The following is a 26,855-nucleotide window of genomic DNA, read 5'->3' on the forward strand; positions in this document are numbered from 1 at the left end:
CCAAACTGGCGAGAGTGAGATGACCAAATAACACTTCACAATGGTATAGCTGCAGGAGTGCTATAAACTATGAGGGAGCTGTTAGATGGTTCTTTTGAGTATTTTGTGTAGCGGGAGTTTTATATCAGTACGTCCACACACTACCCCAGTTAGCTCTGCCCCAACCTATTTAAAATAGGTACATAGGCTCCCAATATGTGAATATAATTCAAAACGATAAACAGAAAGAAAAAAAAGAAAAAAAACGTTTTCTTGCATTTTTTTTATTTAGGTGTAATATTTAGTCAAAGACAAAACAAATATTACATAGAATATAAAAAATGATTGCTTCCAAGAGGAGCCCACTATTCTTCTATATACAGAGTGTGTGTGTGTGTGTGCGTGCGTGTGCGTGAGAGAGAAATCGTAAGTCTTCTGCATGCCCCTACTTTAGTCCCCAATTTGAAATAAATATTAATCAAATACAGCTTGCGGGATAACTGCTTCCTTGCTAGAGGAAACTTTTTTTTTGTAGCAACATTTTGCAGTAGTCTTCAGTATCAGAAAGGAAGATCAATTAAAAAAAATAATAAATAAAAAACAGTAGAAAAGCTTTAAGGTTACCAGAGAGTAGCAGTATGACAAACAAAAGACAGACATAAATGTAGTGTTTAATTGATGGGCAGTTACTGAAATAGTCATTGTTTTCAGAAGAAAATCCATATTGTCAGTGTGTCATAAAAGACAAGTTAAAGTTGCATTAATTTAAACATTTTTACTTTTTAAGTGAAGTACCTTTTGAACTATGACAAAGTAGACTTGAAAGGCCACTAACGTTTTCAATATGGAAATAATTATAAATGAATAGATGATTCTATCTCAAACTAAAAGTAAAGTCAATTAACAGTTTGGTTATTAAAACCGCATTTTTAAAGGAAGCGTGTTTGAATCAATGCCTTTCTTAAAAAAAGTATAACTCACTCGACAAACAAAAAGAAAAATAAATAAATTTAAAAAAACAAAACAAAAACACCCCTTTTATTGCATGCTTTCTTCTGTCCACCTTTATGTAGTATAAACAAACCCCAGTAGCTGGGTGGAAACATATTCTAAATGACCTTTTAAAAAGTTTATATATTATTTAAAAAAAAAAATCATACATTTTGGAATGAATACATCTTTAAACCGTAATTACAAACTTGCACAATGTATTTTAAATAAAAAATATATATATTTATATCTGGAAACAAAAATTCTAGGCTGTTCACTCAAGTTTACTGCTATGATAAGCTTTGAATGTTTGGCCAAAACAGCTCACACAGTAAAGACTTTGTCCTATACATTAAGGGCACAATTTCCAGATGTGTCCCTCAAACATGTAGGTACCAGATAGATACTGCAGGTTAACATTATGTGCAGAATCACTCACACACGTACACAAATACAAAACAACTGTATTTGTTGTTGAGAATCACTATAAAAGTTTACTCATCTATAGAGATATAACAGATCTTGTGCTGTTAATGGACAATATTGAGGTGCAATTTCAGTCTAACCATTATGCTCCTAAGACGCTCTGGCCATTTTTGATCAGAGGTTGGCAGTTTTAAGGGTTCAAGTGCTATTCCCCTGCTCTTGCTCAAACAGCAACATGGCAAGCTGAGAGCGGGAACCCAGTCCCTCCAGGTTGCTCTGCACACAGCGGTGGTAGATTTCTTCGCTTAGGCGTGGATTGCATGCTCGTGAGCGGTAGTGCTGTAGAAGAGCTGGCTCCACAGCACGAAAAACATGAAGCCCAGAGTAGCGGATAAACATTTCATAGATATCTAGCATCTCCAGGATCTCCTCATTTTCTTGGGCATCAGATGCCATTTTTGTGCGGGCAGCCATATAGTCAGCATTATAGAAGCAAGCTTCTTCAAATACATCTCTGTCAAAGTGTCCAGCATCTCTCACTAGTTCTAAAGTAGTAGCAGGCTGCTGACCATGTTCTGAGACTTCTGGGTTGTAACCTTGGAAATGTATAGGAAAGAAGACTTGCCAGTTGTTGATGGTGTTCATACGACAACGGTTTAGGAACTCTGTGTTAACATGGCTTCCAACACCAGCAAGGAAGAAGAGTGTATCTACTGGGTGTTTCTTAGAGATAATATCCATGAGTCGAATTTGTGATGGGGAGTCAGTCTTCACGCTGATCCAAGGGATCTTCACATCATGATATTTTCTTTCATATTCTGCTATCTGACTTTTAACTTGGCCAAATATGTCATTCTGGCTAACTTGTTGAGCCTGGAAAGGGTCATAGATGAAAAGTAGAGTAAGAAGTGAGTTCTCGTTGCCTTGAATGTCTATAAAAGCCTGCAGGAAACGTGCAGCATGATCTCGTTCTTGTGCAGTAAGTGGAAGAATAATGTTTATACGGCTGGCCTCTGTTACATAGGGCATAGGAATAATTTCAACCTCACTAAGAGGTCTCACTAAATGGACCCTCTTATTAATGGAACGGCTATGACCTTTCTGAGTTACCAATTCCAGCTGAAGATCCAATGTGTACTCCATACCCCTGGTGGGGTCAAAACGTCGATAGCCATTCAGAAGTTGTTGTTTTCTTACATGCAGGACTGGCTGGTACTTCCGGTTCAGCTCATCAACAGCTGTACTGATTATGTCAGAAACATCAGCAAGATCAGCTCCAATCAATTCACACTTTGGGGATCCATCAATGCAAGAAAAGGTCTGGTCTTCAGTAAAGTAATCCCATCGTAGCACCTCAAAGCGTGTTCGTGGTTGGAAGGGTGGGTTGATACCAAGTGGCCAGGTAGCAGCTTGTTCGCCTTCCACTGATAAAGTGCTGGTGTTCCGTATTTCCAGCTGAGAAAATAAAAAGAAAGAATTAAGTTCAAGGTCAACTCCAGCAATGAAGTTTGACAGGTTTTTACAAGGATTTTCCATATACAGGCTTAGGCAAAAACAGATTTAATACATTTTAATTTTTATTCATTTAATCCTCCGCCTGCATCCCCTGCTTTCTTTAGCATATGGATGATGAATCCGGCTTCCTCCAATCATTGTGTGCCACCTTTGGCGTCCAGCTCGTGGGGCACACAAAGATTGGAGGAGCTGGATTTGTCATCCATATGCTAAAGAAAGCAGGAGATGCAGGCAGAGGATCGGCGTTGTGTTTACCATAACACAAAAGTATTAAAAAAAAAGTCTTTGTAAACAGCTTACACAAATACCAGTGCTTCCTAAATGAAAGTGAACGAATGTGTTAATGGAATAGAGTATATTCCAAATGCTAATAATTAAGTAAATGCAAAATATAAAAAAACACTAAGAATAAAACAGACTTAAAGGAACATAATACTCATGCTAAATCACTTGAAACTGATACACTGTAAAAAGCTGACAGGAAAATATCACCTGAGCATCTCTATGTAAAAAAGGAAGATATTTTACCTCACAAATTCCTCAGCTCAGCAGAGTAAGTTCTGTGTAAAAAGTTATACTCAGCTGCTCCCAGCTGCAGGTAAAAAAAATAAAGAAGAAATGAACAGCAGCCAATCAGCATCAGCAGTGCTGAGGTCATGAACTCTTTTACTGTGATCTCATGAGATTTGACTTAACTCTCATGAGATTTCATTGTAAACTTCCATAATCTGAATAGGGAAATAATAATATGAGAGTGCACGAGGCTCATCCTTTCAGCTGTCCCAGGACAGACATACTAATATGCTGCTTAGAAATCCTTTACAATGGGATGTGGCTACTGAGGAACTTTTGAGGAAAAATATATTTCTTTTTTACATATAGGTGATATTTTCTAGTCAGCTTTTTACAGCTATGCTGCATCACTTTCAAGTGTTTAAACATTTGGGTATTATGGCCCTTTAAAAAGCGCAAGATAAAACAAATCATTGTATCAACCTCTTGAAAGTCTGGACGTTGGCAGATGAACGCATTGAGGTCACCTGGGTCCGACTTGACGCCTGCTGACACTCTGCACTACAACGGTTACTGGCATTATTACTGCTACAACCAAGCCCGCTTTGCCATTTCTAAACAACGGATATAGACAGAGGCTCGCGGATTTCTTGGATCACACAGTGAATCTTTCATTGCTATTTTTTTAACTATTTGCAAGTCTGTTTTATCTTGCGCTTTTAAGTGTATAATAAATTTTTTACTCTTAGAGTGGGTTGCACTCGTGTTCCCTTTTGTCTAATTTTTTGATTTTGGGCTTTAGCTCATTAAAGTTTACAATCACTTTAAAGCATTTAGAAAGACCTTATGAAAATGAGCTTTTTTTTTTTTTTAACATCATAGTGTACCCTTTAATTAGAAGAACAATGAATCCTAATGAATAAGTCACTATTAAAAAGGGACAGTCAAGTAAAAATTAAACTTTCATGATTCAGATAGGGCATGCAATTTCAAATAACTTTCCAATTTACTTTTATCAAATATTTTTTGTTGGTGTATGGAGGGAGATTTTCTGATCTTGTGTTCATGCTATTAGAGAGAATACATTGCTGAGGGAACAGATGAGGTGAGGGGTTGGGGGGGGGGGGGGACTACCTGCAGGTTAGTCACTTATATTTTCTTCTGAAACTTTTATTTACTAAGTATAAATGATAATGTTTAAAATATTTAGAGAACTATAGAAACTGCAGGAAAGCAAATATTGTAAACAGGGATCATATACAGGTTGCAAAGAAATAAACTAAAATTACCATGAAGGGCAGATTTATAGAGTGACAGCTCAATATGCCAGATATCAACTAGAAAGTACCTGGTGCTAGATCAGGTAGCTGTAGGTATGTATATTCTTAAATCTTTGTGAGGAACACACCACTTGTCCAGGGGCTATATTAGATTTAATACTCATTAACAGTAATACAGTATCAGATGTGTTGTGAGTGTGCATGGTTTAGTGTTCAGGAAAAGACACCATGCAACTATGACTGATTTTTTTTCTCTTAAATGGTGAACTTAATCAACTATACTTTAAAAGGGTATGTTGATTACGAGAACAGAACAGTGTGAATATGTGAAAAACATCAATTTAGATGCAACTTCCCACTGCATTAGGCTTATTAGTAAGAGGAAACCAATGTGGTTATCCAGATTTTGAGAGTAGTAGCACATGCAGTTTAAAAAAAAAAAAAAAAAAAAAAAGATTAGCATAAAGCTAATGCAAAAATGATGAAAGCACTATCCATTCAGTGAACAAAAAAGAAAAGAAAAAAAAAAAAAAAAAAAAGAAAATCTGATCTATAAACCGGTATAGACAACAATAGCTGCTCACCTTTACTACATTGATATTGTGAGATTTAAATCTGTGGTTAATGTTCCTTAGAGTACAATATAACCTCACACGATGTGTAGGTAATTCCCTACAAAACTGCCTAGAATCTTATCAGCAGCGTCAGTCACATGACTCAGCTATGTAACTAAAGCTGCTAATTGGAGCGAATCAGAGCATGTCATTTTTAAACTATTATGCTTTTATAACTACACACCTCAGCTGAGTTTGTCAATTTTCTTCAAACTGATATTACATATTAAAAAAAATAAAATAAAAAAAAATTATATATATATAAAATGTTTTTTTAGCACACCTTACAAAAAACATAATTTATGTAAGAACTTACCTGATAAATTCATTTCTTTCATATTAGCAAGAGTCCATGAGCTAGTGACGTATGGGATATACATTCCTACCAGGAGGGGCAAAGTTTCCCAAACCTCAAAATGCCTATAAATACACCACTCACCACACCCACAATTCAGTTTAACGAATAGCCAAGAAGTGGGGTGATAAAAAAGTGCGAAAGCATATAAAATAAGGAATTGGAATAATTGTGCTTTATACAAAAATCATAACCACCCCAAAAAAAGGGCGGGCCTCATGGACTCTTGCTAATATGAAAGAAATGAATTTATCAGGTAAGTTCTTACATAAATTATGTTTTCTTTCATGTAATTAGCAAGAGTCCATGAGCTAGTGACGTATGGGATAATGATTACCCAAGATGTGGATCTTTCCACGCAAGAGTCACTAGAGAGGGAGGGATAAAATAAAGACAGCCAATTCCTGCTGAAAATAATCCACACCCAAAATAAAGTTTAATGAAAAACATAAGCAGAAGATTCAAACTGAAACCGCTGCCTGAAGTACTTTTCTACCAAAAACTGCTTCAGAAGAAGAAAATACATCAAAATGGTAGAATTTAGTAAAAGTATGCAAAGAGGACCAAGTTGCTGCTTTGCAAATCTGATCAATCGAAGCTTCATTCCTAAACGCCCAGGAAGTAGAAACTGACCTAGTAGAATGAGCTGTAATTCTTTGAGGCGGAGTTTTACCCGACTCAACATAGGCAAGATGAATTAAAGATTTCAACCAAGATGCCAAAGAAATGGCAGAAGCTTTCTGGCCTTTTCTAGAACCAGAAAAGATAACAAATAAACTAGAAGTCTTTCGGAAAGACTTAGTAGCTTCAACATAATATTTCAAAGCTCTAACATACAAAGAATGCAATGATTTCTCCTTAGAATTCTTAGGATTAGGACATAATGAAGGAACCACAATTTCTCTACTAATGTTGTTGGAATTCACAACCTTAGGTAAAAATTGAAAAGAAGTTCGCAACACCACCTTATCCTGATGAAAAATCAGAAAAGGAGACTCACAAGAAAGAGCAGATAATTCAGAAACTCTTCTGGCAGAAGAGATTGCCAAAAGGAACAAAACTTTCCAAGAAAGTAATTTAATGTCCAATGAATGCATAGGTTCAAATGGAGGAGCTTGAAGAGCCCCCAGAACCAAATTCAAACTCCAAGGAGGAGAAATTGACTTAATGACAGGTTTTATACGAACCAAAGCTTGTACAAAACAATGAATATCAGGAAGATTAGCAATCTTTCTGTGAAAAAGAACAGAAAGAGCAGAGATTTGTCCTTTCAAAGAACTTGCGGATAAACCTTTATCTAAACCATCCTGAAGAAACTGTAAAATTCTCGGAATTCTAAAAGAATGCCAAGAAAAATGATGAGAAAGACACCAAGAAATATAAGTCTTCCAGACTCTATAATATATCTCTCTGGATACAGATTTACGAGCCTGTAACATAGTATTAATCACAGAGTCAGAGAAACCTCTGACCAAGAATCAAGCGTTCAATCTCCATACCTTTAAATTTAAGGATTTCAGATCCTGATGGAAAAAAGGACCTTGCGACAGAAGGTCTGGTTGTAGCGGAAGAGTCCACGGATGGCAAGAGGCCATCCGGACAAGATCCGCATACCAAAACCTGTGAGGCCATGCCGGAGCTACCAGCAGAACAAACGAGCATTCCTTCAGAATCTTGGAGATTACTCTTGGAAGAAGAACTAGAGGCGGAAAGATATAAGCAGGATGATACTTCCAAGGAAGTGATAATGCATCCACTGCTTCCGCCTGAGGATCCCGGGATCTGGACAGATACCTGGGAAGTTTCTTGTTTAGATGAGATGCCATCAGATCTATTTCTGGAAGCTCCCACATTTGAACAATCTGAAGAAATACCTCTGGGTGAAGAGACCATTCGCCCGGATGCAACGTTTGGCGACTGAGATAATCCGCTTCCCAATTGTCTATACCTGGGATATGAACCGCAGAGATTAGACAGGAGCTGGATTCCGCCCAAACCAGAATTCGAGATACTTCTTTCATAGCCAGAGGACTGTGAGTCCCTCCTTGATGATTGATGTATGCCACAGTAGTGACATTGTCTGTCTGAAAACAAATGAACGATTCTCTCTTCAGAAGAGGCCAAGACTGAAGAGCTCTGAAAATTGCACGGAGTTCCAAAATATTGATCGGTAATCTCACCTCCTGAGATTCCCAAACTCCTTGTGCCGTCAGAGATCCCCACACAGCTCCCCAACCTGTGAGACTTGCATCTGTTGAAATTACAGTCCAGGTCGGAAGCACAAAAGAAGCCCCCTGAATTAAACGATGGTGATCTGTCCACCACGTTAGAGAGTGTCGTACAATCTGTTTTAAAGATATTAATTGAGATATCTTTGTGTAATCCTTGCACCATTGATTCAGCATACAGAGCTGAAGAGGTCGCATGTGAAAACGAGCAAAGGGGATCGCGTCCGATGCAGCAGTCATAAGACCTAGAATTTCCATGCATAAGGCTACCGAAGGGAATGATTGTGACTGAAGGTTTCGACAAGCTGAAATCAATTTTAGACGTCTCTTGTCTGTTAAAGACAGAGTCATGGACACTGAATCTATCTGGAAACCCAGAAAGGTTACCCTTGTCTGAGGAATCAATGAACTTTTTGGTGAATTGATCCTCCAACCATGATCTTGAAGAAACAACACAAGTCGATTCGTATGAGATTCTGCTAAATGTAAAGACTGAGCAAGTACCAAGATATCGTCCAAATAAGGAAATACCACAATACCCTGTTCTCTGATTACAGACAGAAGGGCACCGAGAACCTTTGTAAAAATTCTTGGAGCTGTAGCTAGGCCAAACGGCAGAGCCACAAACTGGTAATGCTTGTCCAGAAAAGAGAATCTCAGGAACTGATAATGATCTGGATGAATCGGAATATGCAGATATGCATCCTGTAAATCTATTGTGGACATATAATGCCCTTGCTGAACAAAAGGCAAGATAGTCCTTACAGTTACCATTTTGAACGTTGGTATCCTTACATAACGATTCAATATTTTTAGATCCAGAACTGGTCTGAAGGAATTCTCCTTCTTTGGTACAATGAAGAGATTTGAATAAAACCCCATCCCCTGTTCCAGAACTGGAACTGGCATAATTACTCCAGCCAACTCTAGATCTGAAACACAATTCAGAAATGCTTGAGCTTTCACTGGATTTACTGGGACACGGGAAAGAAAAAATCTCTTTGCAGGAGGTCTCATCTTGAAACCAATTCTGTACCCTTCTGAAACAATGTTCTGAATCCAAAGATTGTGAACAGAATTGATCCAAATTTCTTTGAAAAAACGTAACCTGCCCCCTACCAGCTGAGCTGGAATGAGGGCCGCACCTTCATGTGGACTTAGAAGCAGGCTTTGCCTTTCTAGAAGGCTTGGATTTATTCCAGACTGGAGATGGTTTCCAAACTGAAACTGCTCCTGAGGATGAAGGATCAGGCTTTTGTTCTTTGTTGAAACGAAAGGAACGAAAACGATTATTAGCCCTGTTTTTACCCTTAGATTTTTTATCCTGTGGTAAAAAAGTTCCTTTCCCACCAGTAACAGTTGAGATAATAGAATCCAACTGAGAACCAAATAATTTGTTACCCTGGAAAGAAATGGAAAGTAGAGTTGATTTAGAAGCCATATCAGCATTCCAAGTTTTAAGCCATAAAGCTCTTCTAGCTAAAATAGCTAGAGACATAAACCTGACATCAACTCTGATAATATCAAAAATGGCATCACAGATAAAATTATTAGCATGCTGAAGAAGAATAATAATATTATGAGAATCATGATCTGTTGAAGCTGCAGCAACATCAGCCAAAGATATAGCAGGTCTAAGAAGATTACCTGAACACAGATAAGCTTTTCTTAAAAAGGATTCAATTTTCCTATCTAAAGGATCTTTAAACTAAGTACCATCTGACGTAGGAATAGTAGTACGTTTAGCAAGGGTAGAAATAGCCCCATCGACTTTAGGGATTTTGTCCCAAAATTCTAATCTGTCAGACGGCACAGGATATAATTGCTTAAAACGTTTAGAAGGAGTAAATGAATTACCCAATTTATCCCATTCTCTGGAAATTACTTCAGAAATAGCATTAGGAACAGGAAAAACTTCTGGAATAACCACAGGAGATTTAAATACCTTATCTAAACGATTAGAATTAGTATCAAGAGGACCAGAATCCTCTATTTCTAAAGCAATTAGTACTTCTTTAAGTAAAGAACGAATAAATTCCATTTTAAATAAATATGAAGATTTATCAACATCAATCTCTGAGACAGAATCCTCTGAACCAGAAGAGTCATCAGAATCAGAATGATGATGTTCATTTAAAAATTCATCTGTAGAGAGAGAAGTTTTAAAAGATTTTTTATGTTTACTAGAAGGAGAAATAACAGACATAGCCTTCTTGATGGATTCAGAAACAAAATCTCTTATGTTATCAGGAACATTCTGCACCTTAGATGTTGAGGGAACTGCAACAGGCAATGGTACATTACTAAAGGAAATATTATCTGCTTTAACAAGTTTGTCATGACAATTAATACAAACAACAGCCGGAGGAATAGCTACCAAAAGTTTACAGCAGATACACTTAGCTTTGGTAGTTCCAGCACTAGACAGCGATTTTCCTGAAGTATCTTCTGACTCAGATGCAACGTGAGACATCTTGCAATATGTAAGAGAAAAAACAACATATAAAGCAAAATTGATCAAATTCCTTAAATGACAGTTTCAGGAATGGGAAAAAATGCCAATAAACAAGCTTCTAGTAACCAGAAGCAAAGAAAAAATGAGACTGAAATAATGTGGAGACAAAAGCGACGCCCATATTTTTTTGGCTCCAAATAATATGCCCACATTATTTGGCGCCTAAATGCTTTTTGGCGCCAAAAATGACGCCACATCCGGAACGCCGACATTTTTGGCGCAAAAGGACGTCAAAAAATGACGCAACTTCCGGCGACACGTATGACGCCGGAAACAGAAAAGATTTTTTGTGCCAAAAAAGTCCGCGCCAAGAATGACGCAATAAAATGAAGCATTTTCAGCCCCCGCGAGCCTAACAGCCCACAGGGAAAAAAAGTCAAATTTTTAAGGTAAGAAAAAATGATTGATTCAAATGCATTATCCCACATATGAAACTGACTGTCTGAAAAGAAGGAATGTTGAACATTCTGAGTCAAGGCAAATAAATGTTTGAATACGTATATTTAGAACTTTATAAATAAAGTGCCCAACCATAGCTTAGAGTGTCACAGAAAATAAGATTTACTTACCCCAGGACACTCATCTACATGTTTGTAGAAAGCCAAACCAGTACTGAAACGAAAATCAGCAGAGGTAATGGTATATAAATAAGAGTATATCGTCGATCTGAAAAGGGAGGTAAGAGATTAATCTCTACGACCGATAACAGAGAACCTATGAAATAGACCCCGTAGAAGGAGATCACTGCATTCAAATAGGCAATACTCTCCTCACATCCCTCTGACATTCACTGCACGCTGAGAGGAAAACCGGGCTCCAACTTGCTGCGGAGCGCATATCAACGTAGAATCTAGCACAAACTTACTTCACCACCTCCATAGGAGGCAAAGTTTGTAAAACTGAATTGTGGGTGTGGTGAGGGGTGTATTTATAGGCATTTTGAGGTTTGGGAAACTTTGCCCCTCCTGGTAGGAATGTATATCCCATACGTCACTAGCTCATGGACTCTTGCTAATTACATGAAAGAAAGTTTAAATCCACATGTGGGAGTGCTGCCAATATGACCCAGTAATCAGGACCGCCATCAAGGGGTGAATGGGGTGACTCCTGTCAGGGGCCCAATGAGCCAGGGGGGCCCCATGAGGCAAGAACTAAAAAAAAACAATTTTTAAAATTTTGGCAGCCACCAGTGGGTACTATAGCAGAGTGCTAATTGAGCATGGGAAATGTTATTACAAGGAGTAAAGTATTAGCATTTGAGAGGATTTCTTAGTGTGCACTAAACCACTATGCTCAGTGTGAGACAGACTTGGCACTTTGTACAGTGTGTGCCTGTGTTAGACGGCAGATCACTTTCATTTGAAGAGGAGGTAGGACTTACTTAGCAAATGTTTTTTATTTCTTTGTGCAATTTTGGATTGTAACTTCAGTGTGGTAGTAGTTGTATGGTGGGGCTAGGGGTCCATAAAAACACATCTTTTTAGCAGCAGTGTATTTATGATTATTTGACAATGCTGTAGAAATTCTATATTCAAAACCATGCAGAAATGTTTCCTCCTCAATACACAAATTGGTGGATGCCCTTTTGGCAGATATGCATTTTATATATATATATATATATTACATTCCAGTTTACTGCCCCTTTATGCAAGGACTTTTCAGATGCAAGGAGGCATTTTATCTAAGATTTTTACATCTGCATAAAATTGTATACTCTCAGACTAAGATTGCTCAGTGTTTGAAATGAGACAGGTTAACTTAAAACTGTTCAGTTTACACTACAGCTGACTTAGTTTTGAAATACATACCAACAAGCCTAAATCCTGCATTTAACCAGATCTAATGGTATGAGTACCACAGCTTATGGTCCCACCAAGACCATATAGAGTACAGCATTTTCAAAATCCATAAGTACAGCTGACAGATGGGAAAATTTGTACACTATATTTGAAGTGGTGCTCTTGGTTGGGGAAAATAGGAAAAAAACAAACAAACATATGTCAACCTTTTAAAGGTACCTTTCTTCATCTAGCCATCTACCCAGCTCATTAATGTACAATTTTGAATTCACAGAATTATTTTTGTTTGCACATTTACAAATATGATTCTTTAAAAAGTGATCTCTTAATTTCTGCATTTTTTTTTATCATGCATGTCACACACTGTTGATTTAAGGGATGCAAGGTGCATAAATGTTTTTGTGTGTGTTTCTGTGGGTGTATGTGTTTATGTCTTTGTGCTTTGGTTTGTGTCTCTATGTGTATGTATTTTTTATCTGTGGGTCTCTCTGTGAGGGTGGGTGTTACCGTGTGTATGTCTTTGTGCATTTTCTGTGGATGTCTGTGAGGGTGTGTGCATATGTCTGAGCTTTTTCTATGGGTGTTTCTGTGAGGGTGTGTGTTTTCTGTGGATGTCTCAGTGAGGGTGTGTGTATGTCTTTGTGTGTTTTCTGTGGATGTCTCAGTGAGGGTGTGTGTATGTATGTCTTTCTGTGTTTTTCATGTGGTTGTCTCTGTGTGTGTGTGTGTGTGTGTGTGTTTATGTCTTTGTGTGTTTTCTGTGGGTGTCTCTGTCGGTGTGTCCTTGGGTGTATGTGCAAGTTTGAGTTTGTGTGTGTGTGTCCATTGTCTGTTCCTTTTTAGGACATTTTGACCTTACTACTAATTATTCACATCTTTCTACAGACTTTGAGACTAACAAGACCTTTCCGGAAGTAACCACTCCACCATTTAACCTTTAAATTATTGTTTAGGCAGTTCAGGGCCCTTCCTTTCAGCCACTGCATGCTGTTGTCATAATTTAGTTGTCAAGTGCTAAGTGTCTGTTTGGGTTTCTGTGTCTGAGTGTGTTTCTTTGTGTGTCTGCTAGAGTGTCTATATGTGAATCCTTATGAGTGAGTGTGTTTGTGTGTTTCAGTGTATGAGTGTGTCTGTGTGTGTGTGTATGTTACTACCTTTACAACATTTCCAAGTTTAAATAGACAATTAAGAATAAAGTGCATATACATTTTAGTCACTTGGTCAAAAAACATAATTTATGCTTACCTGATAAATTCCTTTCTTCTGTTGTGTGATCAGTCCACGGGTCATCATTACTTCTGGGATATAACTCCTCCCCAACAGGAAATGCAAGAGGATTCACCCAGCAGAACTGCATATAGCTCCTCCCCTCTACGTCAGTCCCAGTCATTCGACCAAGAATCAACGAGAAAGGAGTAACCAAGGGTGAAGTGGTGACTGGAGTATAATTTAAAAGATATTTACCTGCCTTAAAACAGGGCGGGCCGTGGACTGATCACACAACAGAAGAAAGGAATTTATCAGGTAAGCATAAATTATGTTTTCTTCTGTTATGTGTGATCAGTCCACGGGTCATCATTACTTCTGGGATACCAATACCAAAGCAAAAGTACACGGATGACGGGAGGGATAGGCAGGCTCATTATATAGAAGGAACCACTGCCTGAAGAACCTTTCTCCCAAAAATAGCCTCCGAAGAAGCAAAAGTGTCAAATTTGTAAAATTTGGAAAAAGTATGAAGCGAAGACCAAGTTGCAGCCTTGCAAATCTGTTCAACAGAGGCCTCATTCTTAAAGGCCCAAGTGGAAGCCACAGCTCTAGTGGAGTGAGCTGTAATTCTTTCAGGAGGCTGCTGACCAGCAGTCTCATAGGCTAAACGTATTATGCTACGAAGCCAAAAAGAGAGAGAGGTAGCAGAAGCTTTTTGACCTCTCCTCTGTCCAGAATAAACGACAAACAGGGAAGAAGTTTGGCGAAAATCTTTAGTTGCCTGCAAGTAGAACTTGAGGGCACGAACTACATCCAGATTGTGTAGAAGACGTTCCTTCTTTGAAGAAGGATTTGGACATAAGGATGGAACAACAATCTCTTGATTGATATTCCTGTTAGTGACCACCTTAGGTAAGAACCCAGGTTTAGTACGCAGAACTACCTTGTCTGAGTGAAAAATCAGATAAGGAGAATCACAATGTAAGGCTGATAACTCAGAGACTCTTCGAGCCGAGGAAATAGCCATTAAAAACAGAACTTTCCAAGATAAAAATTTTATATCAATGGAATGAAGGGGTTCAAATGGAACACCCTGTAAAACGTTAAGAACTAAGTTTAAACTCCATGGCGGAGCAACAGCTTTAAACACAGGCTTGATCCTAGCTAAAGCCTGACAAAAAGCCTGGACGTCTGGATTTTCTGACAGACGCCTGTGTAACAAGATGGACAGAGCTGAAATCTGTCCCTTTAATGAACTAGCTGATAAACCCTTTTCTAACCCTTCTTGTAGAAAGGACAATATCCTAGAGATCCTAACCTTACTCCATGAGTAATGTTTGGATTCGCACCAGTATAGGTATTTACGCCATATTTTATGGTAAATCTTTCTGGTAACAGGCTTCCTAGCCTGTATCAGGGTATCAATAACCGACTCAGAAAAACCACGTTTTGATAAAATCAAACGTTCAATTTCCAAGCAGTCAGCTTCAGAGAAGTTAGATTTTGATGTTTGAATGGACCCTGTATCAGAAGGTCCTGTCTTAGAGGTAGAGACCAAGGCGGACAGGATGACATGTCCACTAGATCTGCATACCAAGTCCTGCGTGGCCATGCAGGCGCTATTAGAATCACTGATGCTCTCTCCTGCTTGATTTTGGCAATCAATCGAGGAAGCAGCGGAAAGGGTGGAAACACATAAGCCATCCCGAAGTTCCAAGGTGCTGTCAAAGCATCTATCAGAACCGCTCCCGGATCCCTGGATCTGGACCCGTAGCGAAGAAGTTTGGCGTTCTGGCGAGACGCCATGAGATCTATCTCTGGTTTGCCCCAACGTCGAAGTATTTGGGCAAAGACCTCCGGATGAAGTTCCCACTCCCCCGGATGAAAAGTCTGGCGACTCAAGAAATCCGCCTCCCAGTTCTCCACTCCCGGGATGTGGATTGCTGACAGGTGGCAAGAGTGAGACTCTGCCCAGCGAATTATCTTTGATACTTCCACCATTGCTAGGGAGCTTCTTGTCCCTCCCTGATGGTTGATGTAAGCTACAGTCGTGATGTTGTCCGACTGAAACCTGATGAACCCCCGAGTTGTTAATTGGGGCCAAGCTAGAAGGGCATTGAGAACTGCTCTCAATTCCAGAATGTTTATTGGAAGGAGACTCTCCTCCTGATTCCATAGTCCCTGAGCCTTCAGAGAATTCCAGACAGCGCCCCAACCTAGTAGGCTGGCGTCTGTTGTTACAATTGTCCAGTCTGGCCTGCTGAATGGCATCCCCCTGGACAGGTGTGGCCGATGAAGCCACCATAGAAGAGAATTTCTGGTCTCTTGATTCAGATTCAGAGTAGGGGACAAATCTGAGTAATCCCCATTCCACTGACTTAGCATGCATAATTGCAGAGGTCTGAGGTGTAGGCGTGCAAAAGGTACTATGTCCATTGCCGCTACCATTAAGCCGATCACCTCCATGCATTGAGCTACTGACGGGTGTTGAATGGAATGAAGGACACGGCATGCATTTTGAAGCTTTGTTAACCTGTCCTCTGTCAGGTAAATCTTCATTTCTACAGAATCTATAAGAGTCCCCAAGAATGGAACTCTTGTGAGAGGAAAAAGAGAACTCTTCTTTTCGTTCACTTTCCATCCATGCGACCTTAGAAATGCCAGAACTAACTCTGTATGAGACTTGGCAGTTTGAAAGCTTGAAGCTTGTATTAGAATGTCGTCTAGGTATGGAGCTACCGAAATCCCTCGCGGTCTTAGTACCGCCAGAAGGGCACCCAGAACCTTTGTGAAGATTCTTGGAGCCGTAGCCAATCCGAATGGAAGAGCTACAAACTGGTAGTGCCTGTCTAAGAAGGCAAACCTTAGATACCGGTGATGATCTTTGTGGATCGGTATGTGAAGGTAAGCATCCTTTAAATCCACTGTGGTCATGTACTGACCCTCTTGGATCAAGGGTAAGATTGTCCGAATAGTTTCCATTTTGAACGATGGAACTCTTAGGAATTTGTTTAGAATCTTTAAATCTAAGATTGGCCTGAAAGTTCCCTCTTTTTTGGGAACCACAAACAGGTTTGAGTAGAACCCTTGTCCTTGTTCCGACCGCGGAACCGGATGGATCACTCCCATTATTAACAGATCTTGTACGCAGCGTAGAAACGCTTCTTTCTTTATCTGGTTTGTTGACAACCTTGACAGATGAAATCTCCCTCTTGGGGGAGATAATTTGAAGTCTAGAAGGTATCCCTGAGATATGATCTCTAGTGCCCAGGGATCCTGAACATCTCTTGCCCAGGCCTGGGCGAAGAGAGAGAGTCTGCCCCCCACTAGATCCGGTCCCGGATCGGGGGCTCTCGGTTCATGCTGTCTTTGGGGCAGCAGCAGGTTTCCTGGCCTGCTTGCTCTTGTTCCAGGACTGGTTAGGCTTCCAGCCTTGCCTGTAACGAGCAACAGCTCCTTCCTGTTTTGGTGCAGTGGAGGTTGATGCTGCTCCTGTTTTGAAGTTCCGAAAGGGACGAAAATTAGACTGTCTAGCCTTAGCTTTGGCTTTGTCTTGAGGTAGGGCGTGGCCCTTACCTCCTGTAATGTCAGCGATAATCTCTTTCAAACCGGGCCCAAATAAAGACTGCCCCTTGAAAGGTATATTAAGTAATTTGGACTTAGAAGTAACATCAGCTGACCAGGATTTTAGCCACAGCGCCCTACGTGCCTGTATGGCGAATCCTGAGTTCTTAGCCGTAAGTTTGGTTAAATGTACTACGGCCTCCGAAATGAAGGAATTAGCTAGTTTAAGGACTCTAAGCCTGTCCGTAATGTCGTCTAGCGTAGATGAACTAAGGTTCTCTTCAAGCGACTCAATCCAAAATGCTGCCGCAGCCGTAATCGGCGCGATACATGCAAGGGTTTGTAATATAAAACCTTGTTGAACAAACATTTTCTTAAGGTAACCCTCTAATTTTTTATCCATTGGATCTGAGAAAGCACAGCTATCCTCCACCGGGATAGTGGTACGCTTAGCTAAAGTAGAAACTGCTCCCTCCACCTTGGGGACCGTTTGCCATAAGTCCCGAGTGGTGGCGTCTATTGGAAACATCTTTCTAAATATTGGAGGGGGTGAGAACGGCACACCGGGTCTATCCCACTCCTTAGTAACAATTTCAGTTAGTCTCTTAGGTATAGGAAAAACGTCAGTACTCGCCGGTACCGCAAAGTATTTATCCAACCTACACAGTTTCTCTGGTATTGCAACGGTGTTACAATCGTTGAGAGCTGCTAAGACCTCCCCTAGTAATACACGGAGGTTCTCCAATTTAAATTTAAAATTTGAAATATCTGAGTCCAATCTGTTTGGATCAGAACCGTCACCCACAGAATGAAGCTCTCCGTCCTCATGCTCTGCGAGCTGTGACGCAGTATCAGACATGGCCCTAGCATTGTCAGCGCACTCTGTTCTCACCCCAGAGTGATCACGCTTGCCTCTTAGTTCTGGTAATTTAGACAAAACTTCAGTCATAACAGTAGCCATATCTTGTAATGTTATCTGTAATGGCCGCCCAGATGTACTAGGCGCCAAAATATCACGCACCTCCCGGGCGGGAGATGCAGGTACTGCCGCGTGAGGCGAGTTAGTCGGCATAACTCTCCCCTCGCTGTTTGGTGAAATTTGTTCACATTGTACAGATTGACTTTTATTTAAAGTAGCATCAATACAGTTAGTACATAAATTTCTATTGGGCTCCACCTTGGCATTGGAACAAATGACACAGATATCTTCCTCTGAGTCAGACATGTTTAACACACTAGCAAAAAAACTTACAACTTGGTTATAATCTTTTTTAGCAAAAAAAAACGTACTGTGCCTCAAAGAGGTACTAACGATTAAATGACAGTTGAAATAATGAACTGAAAAACAGTTATAGCATCAAACTTTAAAATAACAAAACTTTTAGCAAAGGTTTGTTCCCATTAGTAAAATAACAATAATTAAATTTGACATAAAAAATACAAGCAACGTTTTTATTCACAGTCACTATAAGAATTCTCACAGCTCTGCTGAGAGAATTTACCTCCCTTCAAAGAAGTTTGAAGACCCCTGAGATCTATCAGAGATGAACCGGATCATGCAGGAAAAATAAAAGTAACTGACTGGTATTTTTTGATGCGTAGCAAAGAGCGCCAAAAACGGCCCCTCCCTCTCCCACACAGCAGTGAAGAGAAACGAAACTGTCACAATTAAAGCAAAAAAACTGCCAAGTGGAAAATAATGCCCAAATATTTATTCACACAGTACCTCAGCAATGTAAACGATTCTACATTCCAGCAAAAACGTTTAACATGATAAATAGTTATTAAAAAGGATTAGTGACCTTTAACAGAGTAGTTCCGGTGAAATACCATCCCCAGAATACTGAAGTGTATACATACATGTCATTTTAACGGTATGGCAGGATTTTCTCATCAATTCCATTCAGAAAATAAAAACTGCTACATACCTCAATGCAGATTCATCTGCCCGCTGTCCCCTGATCTGAAGCCTTTACCTCCCTCAGATGGCCGAGAACAGCAATATGATCTTAACTACTCCGGTTAAAATCATAGTAAAAAACTCTGACAGATTCTTCCTCAAACTCTGCCAGAGAAGTAATAACACGCTCCGGTGCTATTTTAAAATAACAAACTTTTGATTGAAGTCATAAAAACTAAGAATAATCACCATAGTCCTCTCACACATCCTATCTAGTCGTTGGGTGCAAGAGAATGACTGGGACTGACGTAGAGGGGAGGAGCTATATGCAGTTCTGCTGGGTGAATCCTCTTGCATTTCCTGTTGGGGAGGAGTTATATCCCAGAAGTAATGATGACCCGTGGACTGATCACACATAACAGAAGAAATTGCACATGTCAAAGGGGGGCCCTGATCAATGGTTGAGTCAGGGGCCCCAAAATTTCTAGTGGCAGCCCTGCCAGTAATTACACAAACAAAGAGGTATCAGCGCACATCCATTTTCCAAAGCACAACATATTTTTTACTGCTGCAAAAAATTGCCTGCAAATACATCGAGACAACTATTCTTTTTAAAATAATATTGGGAACTTAGTCACACAATATGGCCATATTCTGCTTAGCCAGTCACCACTTTCAATGTGCCCCAATTCGACTGGTCCTACTCTACAGTCCTATTGCCACAGAGGGCTGAAACATGTATTTTGTGCTTTGGAAAATGGATGTGCGCCGATACCTCTTTCTTTGTGTAATTACTAGGTCATATTGGCAGCACTCACAGATGTGGATTTAAACTTTTTGTAAGGTGTGCTAAAAAACCAAATTTTGTATTTGTATTTAAAATTACCAGGGAGACTGACCATCTCCCATTGGTTTAAGCACCCCACCGAAGTTCAGGTGTGCTCATAACAGTGTTATAGAGTTGTGAATAAAAAGCCAGGGAGTCTCATTCTATTATGGAGAGTAAAAGCAGGAATGTTTCAGCCCTCTGTGGCAATAGGACTGTAGAGTAGGACCAGTCGAATTGGGGCACCTTGAAAGTGGTGACTGGAATCTTTTAGAGTTCCCAGGAAGGGAACCCTGGTCTGTGGAATTAATTAACTCTTTTCTAGATTCACCTTCCACCCGTGAGTCCTCAGAAAGGACAGAACCATGTCTGTATGGACTTTGTCAGATGGTAAGACGTCTGGATCAGAAAATCGTCTAGATAAGGCGCCACTGCTATACCCTGCGGCCTGAGAAGCGCCAGAAGGGACCCTAGAACCTTTGTGAAGATCCTGGGTGCTGTGGCCAACCCAAAGGGAAGAGCCACGAATTGAAAATGTTTGTCCAAGAAGGCAAACCTTAGGAACTGATAATGATCCTTGTGGATAGGAATATGAAGTTATGCATCCTTCAAGTCCACGGTAGTTATATATTGACCCTCCTGGATCAATGGTAGAATTGTTCGAATAGTCTCCATCTTGAAGGATGGGACTCTGAGAAACTTGTTTAGACTCTTGAGATCTAAAATGGGTCTGAACGTTCCCTCTTTTTTGGGAACCACGAAAAGATTTGAGTAAAACACCCGCCCCTGTTCCAGTATTGGAACGGGACAAATTACTCCCATAGTAGAGAGGTCTTTTACACAACGTAAGAACGCCTCTTTTTATTTGATCTACAGACAGACAATCGTGAAAGAAGAAATCTCCCTCTTGGGAGAAAATTTTTGAATTCCAGTTGATACCCGTGGGTTACGATTTCCAGTGCCCAGGGGTCCTGAACGTCTCTTGCCCAAGCCTGGGCAAAGAGAGAAAGTCTGCCCCCTACTAGATCCGGTCCCGGATCGGGGGCCGCCCCTTCATGCTGTCTTGGTAGCAGCAGCGGGCTTCTTGGGTTGTTTACCCTTGTTCCAAGCCTGGTTGGGTCTCCAGACGGACTTGGCCTGAGCAAAATTCCCTTCTTGTTTTGTGGAAAAAGAGGAAGAAGAGGGTAACTCCTTTAAAGTTCTGAAAGGAACGCAAATTATTTCGTTTACCCCTCAATTTAGAAGTCTTATCCTGAGGTAGGAGATGACCCTTACCTCCAGTAATGTCAGAAATGATTTCCTTCAAGTCAGGTCTGAATAGGGTTTTCCCTTTGAAAGGAATAGCCAAAAGCTTTGACTTAGATGACACATCAGCAGACCAAGATTTTAACCATAACGCTCTACGCGCTAAAATGGCAAATCCGGCATTCTTAGCCGCCAACTTAGCAATTTGAAAAGCAGCATCTGTGATAAAAGAATTAGCCAGCTTGAGAGACTTAGTTCTATCTAGAATATCCTCTAAAGGAGTCTCAGTCTTAAGAGACTCTAAGGTATCAAACCAGAAAGCCGCCGCAGTGGTAACTGATACAATGCAGGCTGTCTAGTTGTAAAAGGAAACCCTGATGAATAAATAACTTTTTTTTAGAGGACCCTCCAACTTCTTATCCATAGGGTCTTTGAAAGCACAGCTGTCCTCAATAGGAATAGTTGTACGCTTAGCCAGGGTAGATATAGCTCCCTCCACCTTAGGGATACATTTTCTTAAAATTAGGAGAAGTTGAGAATGGTATACACTGTCTGTCCCATTCTCTCTTGATAATCTCCGAAATTCTCTTAGGAACCGGAAAAACATCAGTGTAAGTAGGTACCTCTAAGTATTTGTCTATTTTACACAATTTCTCTGGGGGTACCATAATAGAATCACAATCATCCAGAGTCGCTAAAACCTCACGAAGTAACAGACTGAGGTGTTCTAGCTTAAATCTAAACGACATGACATCCGAGTCTGTCTGAGGTAACGCACTTCCCGATTCGGAAAGTTCTCCCTCAGACAGAAGTTCCTTGACCCCCAAATCACATCCCTGTGAGGGTACATCGGAAATGGCCAGCAAAGCATCAGAGTATTCAGTATTCACATTGATTCCTGTCCTACTGCGTTTGCCCTGTAACACTGGCAACTTAGATAATACCTCTGTAATCCTGCAGAGTAAATGAATTAGACGCGGTTGAGGAACCCGGCGTCGCTTGGGTGGGCGTTAAAGGTTGTGACACTTGGGGAGAAATAGGCGGCATATCCCGATTCTCCTCAGACTGAGAATCATCCTTAGGTACACTGTCTTTACATAAAATATGCTTTTTACATTGTAAGGCCCTTTCAGTACAAGAGGGACACAAAGTAAGAGGGGGTTCCACAATGGCATCTAAACACATAGAACAAGGAGTCTCCTCAGGTTCAGACGTTAAACAGACTAGCAATAGCAACAATAGTCGTTCTTAACCTTAATTATTGACCTCTGTAGTCAAAAACAAACTCAAAAAAATTTCTTCAAGAAAAATGTACTGCGCCTTTAAAGGGACAGTCAACACTTCATTTAACATTGTATATTGAAAATAAAAAACCGAAGTTGCGCCTGCACTATACCCCTCCTGCCTTGCAAATCAGAATCCAGTCCTCGGACAGAAAATGCACGCGCGTGCAAATTCTGTCCGAGGACTGGATTCTGATTTGCTTATCAGTTGAAGAAGAAGGCAGCTACGTAACGGTGGGGGGAGTTCGGCTGCCATATTTACCGGTTATTAGAGAGGTTAGCGACGCTGATTAGGAAAGAAGCAAAGCGGCAAGGCAGGAGGGGTATAGTGCAGGCGCATCTTCGGTTTTTTATTTTCAATATACAATCATGTTAAATGAAGTATTGACTGTCCCTTGAAATAATAAAAGCGCAACAATTTTTCTGCATCGCAGGAAAACGATCTTTTGCAGCAATAAAAAATAACCCAACAAGCTCAAATTAGCTAAATAATATTGCACGATTTGTTAGAAAATGCTAAATAACATTTTATAGCATCGTTATTAACTATAACAAATTTTTAAAACCATATTAGTCCCTGCACCTCGCCCCTACCAGCTCCCCGGGTACTCAATTCAGTGACAATAACGATCCGTTGATTGCAAATCTAACTTGGGCCCCACCGGAGCTAGGGCTTTGCGGCCTTATACTGAAAAGAAACTGCGCGTCTGAGCGCATGAATTAGGCCCCGCCCACCGTGGACGTCGCACTAGCCGTCCCAACAACCGCATGGGAAGAAACATTAGTGAAGCCATGAGGTTCCCTAAACATGAGAATAGTACAAACAAATGCAATAAACAGCCATCAGGCCAATAATAAGCAAATAATAGGACAGTCTCTCAACCGCATCTCCCAGTGTCTATAAAACATTATAGCATCAATATAAAACCCGGTAATTCCAGTTCCAACATAAAGCATATAGTGCCTACTGATTACCCCTTCCCCTGGTAGGGAATAATGTCAGCCTGTTCTGATATAACAAATCTCCCCAGAAGTAAAGGACTGAACATACCTCAATGCTGCTTGTAGTATGACACCGTTCTCCACACTGAAGATTATTCTTACACTACCTTCAGAAACACTGTGGGAACCAAAATGGATCTTAGATAACGTTTGCTAAGATCATCAACATCAGGGTAGAAAAACTTAATGTCTCCATTCCTCTTGGGAATCCAGACTGATAATTTCCCCCTGAGGAAAATAGCACTCACTGGCACTATTTTAAAATAAAAAACTTCTTGATTGAAGACTCTAAACTAACACCTCACTTTACCTCTTCCTATTACTAACACAGGCAAATAGAATGACTGGGGGTGGAGGGAAGGGAGGAGCTATATATACAGTCCTGCTGTGGTGCTCTTTGCCACTTCCTGTTAGCAGGAGGATAAATCCGTGGACTCGTCATATCTTGTAAAAGAAATGGAAATTTTTTGGCGGTAACATCCAGAAATGACACACTTGCGTCATTGCAGACGCAACCTTGTGCAAGGAAACTCGGCGTCAACTAAGACGCCGAAAATGACGAATTTGCGACACCGGACGTACCTTCGCGCCAAAAAAATTTGGGTGCCAAGAATGACGCAATAAACATCAGCATTTTGCGACCTCGGAAGCCTAATTTTGCCAGCGAAAATTTAATGAAAAAGCAGTAAATTTAAAAAAGGAAATTTATGCTTACCTGATAAAATTTCTCTCTTTTACGATACGACGAGTCCACGGATTTCATCCTTACTTATGGGGATTACGCCTCCTGTTTAGCAGGAAGTGGCAAAGAGCACCACAGCAGAGCTGTATATATATAGCTACTCCCTTCCCTCCCATCTCCAGACATTCGACCGAAGTTAGAAAGAGAAAGGAAAAGCCAAGGTGCAGAGGTGACTGAAGTTTAACAAAAATTAAAAAACTGTCTTAGAAAAACAGGGTGGGCCGTGGACTCGTCGTATCGTAAAAGAAAACAGAATTTATGCTTACCTGATAAATTACTTTCTCTTGCGGTGTATCCAGTCCACGGATTCATCCTTTACTTCTGGGATATACTCATTCCCTACAGGAAGTAGCAAAGAGCACACAGCAAAGCTGTCCATATAGCTCCCCCTCTAGCTCCACCCCCCAGTCATTCGACCAAAGGTTAGGAAGAAAAAGGAGAAACCATATGGTGCAGTGGTGACTGTAGTTTAAACAAAAAAAAATTTTACCTGACAAATGCCAGGGCGGGCCGTGGACTGGATACACCGCAAGAGAAAGTAATTTATCAGGTAAGCATAAATTCTGTTTTCTTTTGCAAGGTGTATCCAGTCCACAGATTCATCCTTTACTTGTGGGATACCAATACTAAAGCTTTAGGACACGGATGAAGGGAGGGAACAAGGCAGGTACCTTAAACGGAAGGCACCACTGCTTGCAAAACCTCTCTCCCAAAAATAGCCTCCGAAGAAGCAAAAGTATTGAATTTGTAAAATTTGGCAAAAGTATGCAGTGAATACCAAGTCGCTGCCTTACAAATCTGTTCAACAGAAGCTTCATTTTTGAAAGCCCATGTGGAAGCCACTGCTCTGGTAGAATGAGCAGTAATTCTTTCAGGAGGCTGCTGGCCAGTAGTCTCATAGGCCAAACGGATGATGCTTTTCAGCCAAAAAGGAAAGAGAGGTAGCAGTCGCTTTCTGACCTCTCCTCTTACCAGAATAGATAACAAACAAGGAAGATGTTTGTCTGAAATCCTTAGTTGCTTGTAAATAGAACTTTAAAGCACGAACTACATCAAGATTGTGTAATAGACGTTCCTTCTTCGAAGATGGATTAGGACACAGAGAAGGAACAACTATTTCCTGGTTAATATTCTTGTTAGAAACAACTTTAGGAAGAAAACCAGGCTTGGTACGCAAAACTACCTTATCTGCGTGGAACACCAGGTAAGGTGAATCACACTGTAAGGCAGATAATTCTGAAACTCTTCGAGCAGAAGAGATAGCTATCAAAAACAAAAAACTTTCCAAGATAACTTAATGTCTATGGAATGTAAAGGTTCAAACGGAACCCCTTGAAGAACTGAAAGAACTAGATTCCAACTCCATGGCGGAGCCACAGGTTTATAGACAGGCTTGATTCTGACTAAAGCCTGAGCAAACGCTTGAACGACTGGTACCTCTGCCAGATGCTTGTGTAACAGGATAGTCAAAGCAGATATTTGTCCTTTTAAGGAACTAGCCGACAATCCTTTCTCCAGTCCTTCTTGGAGAAAGGACAATATCCTGGGAATCCTAATCTTACTCCATGAGTAACCCTTGGATTCACACCAACAAAGATATTTCCGCCATATCTTATGGTAGATTTTCCTGGTGACAGGCTTTCTAGCCTGAATCAGAGTATCTATAACTGACTCAGAGAACCCACGCTTTGATAGAATTAAGCGTTCAATCTCCAAGCAGTCAGACGTAGAGAAACTAAATTTGGATGCTTGAACGGACCCTGTATTAGAAGATCCTGCCTCATTGGCAGTGTCCATGGTGGGACAGATGACATGTCCACTAGGTCTGCATACCAAGTCCTGCGTGGCCACGCAGGCTCTATCAGAATCACTGAAGCCTTCTCCTGCTTGATTCTGGCAACCAGACGCGGGAGGAGTCAGCTGGGCAAATACCTCCGGGGGGAGTTCCCACTCCCCCGGGTGAAAAGTCTGACGACTTAGAAAATCCGCCTCCCAGTTGTCTACTCCTGGGATGTGAATTGCTGAGAGATGGCAGGAGTGATTCTCCGCCCACCTGATTATTTTGGTTACTTCCGTCATCGCTAGGGAACTCTTTGTTCCCCCCTGATGATTGACGTAAGCTACAGTCGTGATGTTGTCCGACTGAAATCTGATGAATTTGGCCGCCGCTAGTTGAGGCCATGCCTGAAGAGCGTTGAATATTGCCCTCAGTTCCAGAATGTTTATTGGGAGAAGAGTTTCTTCCCAAGACCATAAGCCCTGAGCTTTCAGGGAGTCCCAGACCGCACCCCAGCCTAACAGACTGGCGTCGGTCGTTACGATGATCCACTCTGGTATGCGGAAACATATTCCTTGAGGCAGGTGATCCTGAGACAACCACCAGAGAAGAGAATCTCTGGTCTCCTGGTCCAACTGAATTTGAGGAGACAAATCTGCATAATCCCCATTCCACTGTTTGAGCATGCATAGTTGCAGTGGTCTGAGGTGTATCCGAGCAAAAGGGACTATGTCCATTGCCGCAACCATTAGTCCTATTGTCTCCATGCACTGAGCCACAGATGGCCGAAGAATGGAATAAAGAGCTCGGCAAGTAGTTAAGAGTTTTAGCTTTCTGACCTCCGTCAGAAATATTTTCATTTCTACCGAGTCTATCAGGGTTCCTAGGAATGGAACTCTTGTGAGGGGGGAGAGAGAACTCTTTTTGATGTTCACCTTCCACCCGTGAGACCTCAGAAAGGCCAATACAATCTCTGTGTGAGACTTGGTTCTTTGGAAAGTTGACGCCTGAATTAAGATGTCGTCTAGGTAAGGTGCCACTGCTATGCCCTGCGGTCTTAGAACCGCCAGGAGGGACCCTAGCACCTTTGTGA

The 26,855-nt window shown here is 40.7% G+C and overlaps 1 protein-coding gene across 1 annotated transcript in view; it reads right to left on the reverse strand.

Moving 5' to 3' along the window:
• Positions 1 to 247: 247 nt before the first annotated feature.
• Positions 248 to 26,855, reverse strand: part of CHPF (chondroitin polymerizing factor) — a 166,482-nt gene continuing 139,874 nt past the window's right edge. Inside the window, exon 2 of the mRNA XM_053712467.1 lies at positions 248 to 2,938. Within this exon, the coding sequence (XP_053568442.1) occupies positions 1,594 to 2,938 (1,345 nt within the window). The 3' untranslated portion in view covers positions 248 to 1,593. The remainder of the gene's footprint in view (positions 2,939 to 26,855) is intronic.

Source organism: Bombina bombina, chromosome 1, assembly GCF_027579735.1.
Source record: "Bombina bombina isolate aBomBom1 chromosome 1, aBomBom1.pri, whole genome shotgun sequence".
Taxonomy (NCBI): domain Eukaryota; kingdom Metazoa; phylum Chordata; class Amphibia; order Anura; family Bombinatoridae; genus Bombina; species Bombina bombina.